The 9,798-nt window shown below is 37.8% G+C and overlaps 1 protein-coding gene across 11 annotated transcripts in view; it reads right to left on the minus strand.

Annotated features, from left to right (window-relative positions):
• LOC135688956 (uncharacterized) overlaps window positions 1-9,798 on the minus strand; it is a 109,026-nt gene that overhangs the window by 54,200 nt on the left and 45,028 nt on the right. For 8 of the 11 annotated variants that reach the window (XM_089110028.1, XM_089110025.1, XM_089110029.1 and 5 more), the window contains 3 exons: window positions 8,311-8,411; window positions 7,309-7,417; window positions 2,232-2,313 (listed from right to left, as the gene is read on the minus strand). In XM_089110028.1, coding sequence (XP_088966154.1) covers window positions 2,232-2,313; window positions 7,309-7,417; window positions 8,311-8,411 — 292 coding nt within the window. Of the gene's footprint in view, window positions 1-98; window positions 203-2,231; window positions 2,314-7,308; window positions 7,418-8,310; window positions 8,412-9,798 lie in introns of all 11 variants that reach the window. The other 3 variants (XM_089110032.1, XM_089110023.1, XM_089110030.1) reach the window with 1 other exon arrangement.

The following is a 9,798-nucleotide window of genomic DNA, read 5'->3' on the forward strand; positions in this document are numbered from 1 at the left end:
CATCGTGAAACCGCTGATGTTTCTATACATTTTATTACGATCAATAGGTCATCAGATTCATTGTGGACCGAAAATGATTCAGTTTTCCAATCACTTACCTATCTGACGCCCAACCAAGAACGACTGCTCCAAATGCCCAGCTGATAAAAACTGAAGATGTGGCCAAGTAACTGTATACTTCAGTGTCGCAGTGCAAATCGAACTGAAATAAACGTTCATTTTAAATTTGAAGTATAGAGTAAAACCCTTTCTAGTTAACCCTATCTAGAGTAAACATTTCGGTTAACCCTATCTAGACCAAGCTCTTTTGAGCATCCTCAGGCTAATTCAGCCCCCCCCCACCCCGTCATTTCTCCAGACTGGTTAGCTGTAGAGGGTTAAAATTTCTATATGATTATACCCATCAAAATATCATGACGTCATAATGAAATTTTAAATCTTATCAATTTTTTTTATCTTTAGCAAAAAAATCTTTAAGATTCACTTAAGATATCACAGAAACGTAATTTAATGTAGGTTTCGCGAAAGCTAAACAAAACAGCTTATCATAAACAATGATGTCACTAAAGAAACAAGATTTTTTGCGCAATTCTAGATGCAGGTCTCATGCCTTCCTATATCCCACTCAGAAGCACAGGATGAATCAAAACAAATCAAATATAATTTAATAAGTAAAAGCTTACTTTCCTCATGTTGGCAATTTCTAAAGATAGTTTTTGAGTTTAACAACGGCAAAATGTTTCTTACGATTAAAATTGTAATGATTACATTTGGCAAGGTAGCCAATGATTTGACGTTGTCTAAAGAGAACTCTTTTAAAACCTTTTTGCCATGGCAACTGTATGCAAGAGCATCACTGCTGAAAATTCTTGTTTGCGTAAGAATATGAGAGAGGGGCTAAATCACCCCTCACCTTTCTGGTTCAGATAGGATTTAGCGTAAACGGATACTTCAACATACTGCTAGTTGGACCCTGTTTAACCGGAGTTAGTCCGGAGGATCGCCTCCAACACCCCTAAGTTAGGCATGCGTTATTTACCCCAGATGGTTTCGGAGCACATTCCTTGCTAATCTTCGTTCATAAGCCGAGTTCGAGTTTTTCCCACCTTCCTTTTTGTTTATTGGTTCTTGAGTTTCTACTTTCTTCCGTTTCTCAGTAGGCCTTAGCTTTCCTAATGGTACTTATCTTTGATTGACGCTTGGCCAACAGAAATGAGTGAGGGTGGGTAAAGGTGGTTTAGGTTATATGGGCCTGCGAAATAATGTTATTTGTGATTCATATGTATAAAACCATGATAAATAACGTAGCTCCTTATTATATCTTGATAAAATTTCAACCTTTTTACCAAAAAGATTGTTTAATTATCGTTAATCCTAATTTTCGCAGAAGCCAACAGGCGCCTGACAAAGATAATTTAAAAAAAAATGTAAGTAATCGTTTATACGTTTGCATGTCGAAATAATGCTTGACAAGCAACTTAGGCTACGTCCACACTGCTCCGTATTCATTTGGCTCAGTTTTCGTTGATGGAAACGCTGTCCGTTTACACCTATCAAATGAGTACAATTTAAATACGGTAAGTGCTCACACTGCTCTAACAGAAACGCTGGAGTATGAAGGGTCAGAATAAGGATCAGAAAGAACAAGATGAAGAATAACTGCCAATTTCTGGATCGAATTTTCCATCCTGTTTTTTTGGACCCCTTATTCTGACGTTACATGCTCTCAGAAGTTTCATATGAAAAAGATTTGAGCGTGTTTAAAAGTTTTGCTTTTTTCAAAACACAAAAGCTCATCGCAAAGGTTCATCAGATTATTTTTGCAATACCAAAAACTTATTTATCCAATTTTAAGCATCAATCTAATCTTGTGTATGTATTGTTTTCATGTAAATGTACCAGCCCACTGTAAATAAATCAATAATAGAATGATAATCATAACTTAGTTAATGCCATCTCGCCTGATCGCATGGTCCATGGAACCTTTGGATCACCAAAAGAAATTGAAATTGCTTCTAGAACGAATGAAACTGTTCAGTCGCATAAACTGATACACAATGTTCAGTGCTGTGTTGGTGATTTTGATGGGGTTCAAATCAAGAATTCGGACATTAACCCCCTTTCACCAACACAAGAAATGGGAACATGATATTATTCTGTTCTAAATTTGGAACAACTAACACAGTTGTTCTGAATAAGGGTTCAGTAGGAATGAGCTGGTTAAGATTTACCTGTGTGACTATTGAGTATTCTTTTGGCTTTGTGAATTCCCATTCTGACCTCGGCATATTGCATCGGTATTGATAGAATCGGCTATAAGAATCAAACGTTCCATTAAGACGGCAAACTGTACTATTTGAAACGCATGTCCATGGAGGACTGTCTTGCGCAAAGTACGGGACGAGTATGAGCATCGAACCTGGAATTGCCATAACACAAAATGCAACTTCTAGAAGAATCTGAAACTTTCCAAATTCCCCGATGTATGGCAGAATCTCATCCATGGTCAACGGTTGTGTAAGAGTATCGACCGGTGTTGTAGCCATTGTGTTTTGATATGCGGTTCTTGGTGGTGTAGGACAAAACCACAATGACGTTCTCTATATAACTTTGCTTTGTACAAAACACTTTATTGTACTTAAACCAGCTTAAAATAAAGAGATTTTTGTCTGATTTCCAAAGCTTATAACCTGAAAATGTTTGAGGAGAGTGGCCAGCTCACAATGATTCCAGGCAAAGGGATTGAAGCAACGTTGAAAGAGCGATTGGGAAATTGCTCGATAAGCAAGCAACAAATACAACTAACCCGCATCTTCTGTAATTCCATTGTGCAATCGCATAACAGTGGAATTGTGCATTTTATAATTCGTCTTTTTTTTACCTTGCCGAGACAAGTTTTATGCGATCTTGAGAAACTGGCGGTATGGCTAGATATTTCCAAATGAATAAAAATGTGTTTTACTTTTTTAAATTTTCAATGTTATAATTTGCTTGTTGCTAAGAATAATAGAGTGCCGAAGTGTGACGTCATCAAAAATCCATTTTTAGAATTTCTTGAATTTGGCCACATAATCTGAAAGAACGGCATAAAATACCTCTCAATATGCAAAATTAGTTAGATATGTTCCAAAGTGGGCGAGATATGACCGATGAAAGATTTCAAGTTTGCTAACGGGTTACTGTTATTCTGGCCTGGTTCATAAAGTTATGAAACAAGATCAAATTACAGAGGTTTGATGGGGTAAGAGCCTACGCTTATGTTGCCATATCTTAGCCAATTTGCCAATTTGCAACACATCAGCTGATTTTGCATACTAAGAAGTATATTGATTTTGCATATTTAGAGGTATTTCATGATGCTCTTTCAGGTTCTGGGATCAAAATTCAAAAATTATAAAAATATATTTTTATGACATCATCACTTCGGTACTCTATGAAAAGTGGCAGTTCTTGCGATTAGAAAAGTGTAGGTTTTAAATTTTCTACAGAAAAGAATGATAAATGCTTCGAATGTTTAAGCCAGTGCAAAAACTGAAGAAACCTTGTCTAGATGGACGGTTATAAGCATATTCTGGCTCTAGCAGGTAACAAATAATTATTTCTAACCAAAGATTTGATTAGTTGGGGTTATAAAAATAACTTTGAAAATAGAGCTACTAAATATTCTAACAGGACATCTCATATGATTCGGTATAATCCACGTATAGTTTACAGTGCAAAAAAGGCCCTTCCATCCATTCAAAAGGATTGCGTTTCTACCACCCAAAAGAGTTATTTATAAATTTACGTGCCAGTGTGATTCTGGCTACGTAGGATGCACTACCCAAATATTGGAAGATAAGATAAAACAGCATGTTCCGTCTAGTACTATAAACAAAACTCATCCCCAAAGCGAACAACCACTTCGGTCTTGCAGATCTTAAAGTACGACTAAAACTAAAACACGCGATTCTGCTATCGGGCAACATTTACTGGAAAACCCAGATTGTGCAAAAAACTATAGTGGCGACATGTTTCGGACAATTGCTAAAGCCCGATCGTCGTTCCATCTAGCAGTTTTGGAATTTATCTACATAAGCCAGAAAAAACTGCTATTATGCAGACAAAAGGAGTTCGTTTTCCATTGGTAAAAATTTCAATAGGTAAGCGGCGCTGATTGGGCAATCTCAACAGTCATGTGCTCGCGTTTCTATTTCGATCCACAACTGGGTATATATATTTCTTAGCGTAGAGTTTTCGATCTATATTCTGACGTTTTAAACTCTGCAAGGTGTTAAACGAAAAGCTATAGTTTACTCAAATATTGGCTTTTTTCAAAGCCATTTTCAAGTTTTGTACCACCAAAATTATATTATATATATTTATATATAATTATAATTATATTATATAGTATATATATTTCTTAGAGTAGAGTTCTTACGTTCTAAATTCTGAAGAGTGTAAGACGAAAAGATTTGGTATACTCAAATATTTACTTGTTTCATGGCATTTTTAATTTTTGTACCACCAAAAGATTGTTTGCATATTTAGTGAATATTAACCCGTTTGGTTATGATTATGTTTAGCCAAGTACTATGCACAAGACAAAACTTTTGTTATATTTCAAGTGGTCTCAATCAACTGTGGGCCTAAGGCTCCAACAGATGTGAATGCGGTCCTGGCTTTTACATCTAATTACATCATAAAAGGAGACTGAATCGAGGGATGCTTTTTGTGATACCTGTCGAAAAACGTGTTCTTGCATTGTGCGTGGTCCAGGATGCATTGTGCGTGGAGCAGGGTGCATTGTGCGTGGAGCAGGATGCATTGTGCGTGGTTCAGGATGCATTGTGCGTGGTGCAGGATGCATTGTGCGTGGAGCAGGATGCATTGTGCGTGGAGCAGGATGCATTGTGCGTGGTTCAGGATGCATTGTGCGTGGAGCAGGATGCATTGTGCGTGGAGCAGGATGCATTGTGCGTGGAGCAGGATGCATTGTGCGTGGAGCAGGATGCATTGTGCCTAAAGCAGGATGCATTGTGCGTGGAGCAGGATGCATTGTGCGTGGTTCAGGATGCATTGTGCGTGGAGCAGGATGCATTGTGTGGGATTAATATGCATTGTCTAAAATAGCTTTTGGGGGCGTTTTTAAAAATTGTTCTGCATCTCATAATATTCACCCTGTCAAATTCTGTACCAAATTAATGCTTGACCATAAAGTGCACATTTCATTCTGTTTTCTGAATCAATTTTGACCAAATCAATTTTCTGAAAAGTCTGAGCATCATTGAAGAACTAAGCAAAACAAGAATGCCCGGCTAAAAGTCTAAATGTTTTGAAATTCCGTGGTGGGACACTGTCCCTAATGCCCAATATCACGAGCCGCCACTGACCATCGTCCTAAGTCGGGAAAGTCTGGCATCGTTGAAGAACTAAAAAAAACAAGAATGTCCGGTTTAGAGTCTGGAAGTGGGGTATTTCAACAACGCTCATTAAAGCATAGTATGCTCCTTTCAATTTTGTCTCACCAATCAATTTCATTCAGAATTTTATATTTGAAAGTTATTGATCAACCCTTTTGGTGGAACTCACCATACAAACGCTCCTCCGCTTCTCTGCTTGGCACTCTGTTTCCGCGTTCGAAAGTTTGTGGCTCTGGTACCCAGGGTAAATTCAGTAATGCTTTAATAGCTCTGGTACCCAGGGTAAATTCAGTAATGCGTTAATAGCTCTTATTGTGGTTGTACATGATATACCGAACTATTAATAAAAGAGTTGTAAACGAACGATCTCACCAATCTTTATCTTTAAATTTATGATCTTGATTTTTGGTTTATGCTGCCTTAGGCCATCGATACAATGAAAACAAATCTGCTGTGTTTTTGTGCTTCTTTTCACCAGCGAAATGATAACTAACTAACTACAATAAAGGGCGTATACACATAAAACGAGGGAATGCTACAGAAGTGTTGTAGATTACGTTGCTGTTGGTACGGAGACGATGGAAGGTGTTAATGGCTATGATAAAATGGCGGACATGATTACATTCGACAATGGTCACTGCAATGCAATGCTTTTGTTTCAAGAACAAACAACCTAAGGAGCTTCTCATCTTTGGAATTTTTTATTCTTGCAAACAATCAGGTCCAAAAAAGTCCAAAGATAAGGAGCTTCGAGAACTATGCCTCAAGCAAGGTTTTCTGTAAAGTAAAAAGAGTGTAAAAGATTGGTTTGATAATAAAATTTCAGCACTTTGCTCCTCCTTGCTGAAGGAGGGTGGAAAATATCATGCAGTTAGGTCTTTTATCTCATTAACGTTTTCCTTCTCTTCTTTTAGATCTACCTCCTTTACGTGGCTGCCCTTCATTTCAAATTGATCAGCAAGTGTTTCCAATGTTTCCTTATTAGCAGTCTCAGGCAGCCTCAACAACAGAATCGCACTTATGACAGCTAAACCGCCCATTATTGAAAACGGTAGAACCACGTGGAAGGCGACGAGCCATTTTGCCACCCAAGGTGCTAGTGAAGAACCAATATGGGCAAAGATTTGCAAGTAGCCCATGGCTGCACTCCTGTCAAGGAATTCATATATTGAAGGTATTTGAATTTGTTGCTTTATTTATTCAGTAGGCCAAGGTTGACAGAGGGAAATTATTTCCACAAGGGTGCTGCCCAATTGTATATATTGTGTATGTAATCAAAAGCTCTAGACTATAATGTTTTTTAAAACTTTAAATAGATGATCACTAAAAAAACAAAACTTGATTAACGTTTCGGGATATGCTCCTTCACAATAACCTTCATTTACATTTGGAGCGCAAAATAAGGAATCCAAAACAAAAGAACAAAAATAGCACATTTTACAAGCAAAGATAATAATAGCTAATTTAACGACACAAGTAAAGTTTTTTTAGGCCCAGCCGGAGATGTAAGTATTTATATAGATTATCTCTACAAGCCTGTTTCGTGAGTAACTCACTCTTCAGGAGACTCACATCATATCACGCTCTACGTACTAACGTATTGAGCACTGTGCTACGGAAGAATCAAAAGACAAATTTCTATATATTAATATATATGTATTTGATCAAAGTCCAAGTCGAATCTGAAATAATTTATTAAAATAATAAGGCACCTATACTAATACACTTCGACTTGTTCAGAAGATATTTTTTATATATTGATGTTCGTCTCCAATCTTCTATTTCACTTTTTCCAATTGGTTAGGTAATCGGAAAACTCAGTGAATTTTAATGAGTTTTCGCTATTTTCTCAAATATTTTTGCTGAAATTTTTGCATAACAGGATTGATTTTTTAATTAATCTTACCTTACGCAAGTCGGGTACATTTCGGTCGACCATATGAAAATGGAATCATGCGACAAAGCGATGCAAAACCTTCCAAGCACTCCAAAGAAAACTCGAAGACTAACAAGTTCTGGATGAAAAAAGTTATGTCAATCCATGTACGAATCAATCGTATCAGAATCATTTAGTTTTGCATGAAAATGGTTGATTTTTGTGTTGACTTTAGCAAGTGAGGTGATGTTTTCAAATAGTGGATGTTGACGATGACTGTAATGGTGCAGTATTGGAAGTTTATATAAGACCGGACGTATTAGAAGGCCTGAATGGTGCATAACTCTTTTAATCTAGGTCATGGAAGATGAAGCACTCTTTGAGGTGCGAGCATACATTTAAACCCATTAGACATAAAGAAGACACTGCTACAAAGTACCTAAGATGCTTCTTTGCTATGTTGGAATGCTTTGCTCAAAGAAGCTACTTAATCCCCATTTGCATTGCTCCTTGCAAGCTTAAACGTAAAAAACTTTCTCTGCACACCTTTTCGTTTACACTAGCAAAGTTCAATCAAGACAACTTTGCTGTGCTACCCTGACCAGTTTTGACACTGGTACGAAAGTAAACGGATTTTGTACCATGGCGGTTCCGTTTTCGAACAGGACATTGAAAACGGGGGCTTAAACTGACGTTTTGATTCTTGAAAATGTCCGCTTCATTTTTAATATCACGTCTTTTCCTAGATAATTTCATAGAATTTGAACAAGGACATAACAAGAAAATTTGAGCCAAGACAGACAATGTTTGCAAAATAGTACCTTGACAACATAAAGAAAGATCATTGAGAAAGTGATATCACTTTTGGAATTAATGTGTGAGCTTCTTTCAAATTGAACATGTTTTGATTCAAATGAGTGCCTCAGGTCTTGTTTACCCTATCTGGAATTGTACACTTTCATTTTATATATTTATAGAGGCAAACTAAGTATGAGAATGGCTGCAGCTTGAAAATCTTTGTGAAAAACTTACCCGATGGTTTGCTCCCTGATTTTTTTGGAATCAAGGATACAGCGATGCAGGATATCCCGGCAATAAACATCGGAATAACCACTGTCTTCTTTCTTCCAATTCTGGAAGATAAGGTACGTTCACGTTTAGTGAGTTACTCAGGGATCATCATTAGACCTACTGCTGTTTACAGATTGTATGGTCAAAAAACTTTTTAAGTGATTTCCTTAAGTCATACAATTTGCTCTTTAGGGATGGGATGAGCGATATAATTTCAAGGTTTCAATACTACGCCCCCCCCCCTAAAAAACAAGGCATAGAACGAAGTAACTCACTTATTGCAAAGGTATATTGCAAGAGCAGCAGCCGGTATGTCAAATAAGCTGGTAATGATGTAGTCCCTGTGTATGTGGCCGCTTAAGTCACCGGCGCCAAATGAAACTCCAAAGAACACCAAGGAATCCACCATCCTGAAAAACAGTAAACTATGCGTAGTTAAAATTTGCAGCATAACTACAGTGGTGAACTACTTAGAAAGCCTGACGTAGAAGGTTTTTGGTTAGCTCCTGTTCTCGCAGTAAACCTGGCAACGCAGTAAATTGACAACGCAGTAAACCTGACAACGCAGTAAACCTGACAACGCAGTAAACCTGACAACGCAGTAAACCTGACAACGCAGTAAACCTGACAACGCAGTAAACTGACAACGCAGTAAACCTGACAACGCAGTTAACCTGACAACGCAGTTAACCTGACAACGCAGTAAACCTTACAAAGCAGTAAGCCTGACAACGCAGTAAACCTGACAACGCAGTAAACTGACAAAGCAGTAAACCTGACAACGCAGTAAAACTGAGAACGCATTAAACCTGACAACGCAGTAAACTGACAACGCAGTAAACTGACAACGCAGTAAACTGACAACGCATTAAACCTGACAACGCAGTAAACTGACAACGCAGTAAACTGACAACGCAGTAAACTGACAATGCAGTAAACTGACAACGCAGTAAACCTGACAACGCAGTAAACCTGACAACGCAGTAAACCTGACAACGCAGAAAACTGACAACGCAGTAAACTGACAACGCAGTAAACCTGACAACGCAGTAAACTGACAACGCAGTAAACTGACAACGCAGTAAACTGACAACGCAGTAAACTGACAACGCAGTAAACCTGACAACGCAGTAAACTGACAACGCAGTAAACCTGAAAACGCAGTAAACCTGACAACGCCGAAAAAAATTCTAGTGTATTCGGTACTCCTGCCAATAAATCCATAAGTTTTTGTTTTCTACTGTCCTGCTTTCCTCTTTTGTCTCTCTATGCTTCCGTCCCTAACTTCTTCTTCACGTACACAATCACAAAAGAACCCTTAGCTAATTGGCTAGCTAACAAATTTTTCCAACTTTCAAAAGAATTGACACGCACTGAAATCTTTCTTCACGTTTTGTAAAGTTGGCTAAACTGTGTCTGTCAGCTATTGTATCTACCAACGACTCCACT

Source organism: Rhopilema esculentum, chromosome 9, assembly GCF_057945365.1.
Source record: "Rhopilema esculentum isolate cy_ngs chromosome 9, ASM5794536v1, whole genome shotgun sequence".
Taxonomy (NCBI): domain Eukaryota; kingdom Metazoa; phylum Cnidaria; class Scyphozoa; order Rhizostomeae; family Rhizostomatidae; genus Rhopilema; species Rhopilema esculentum.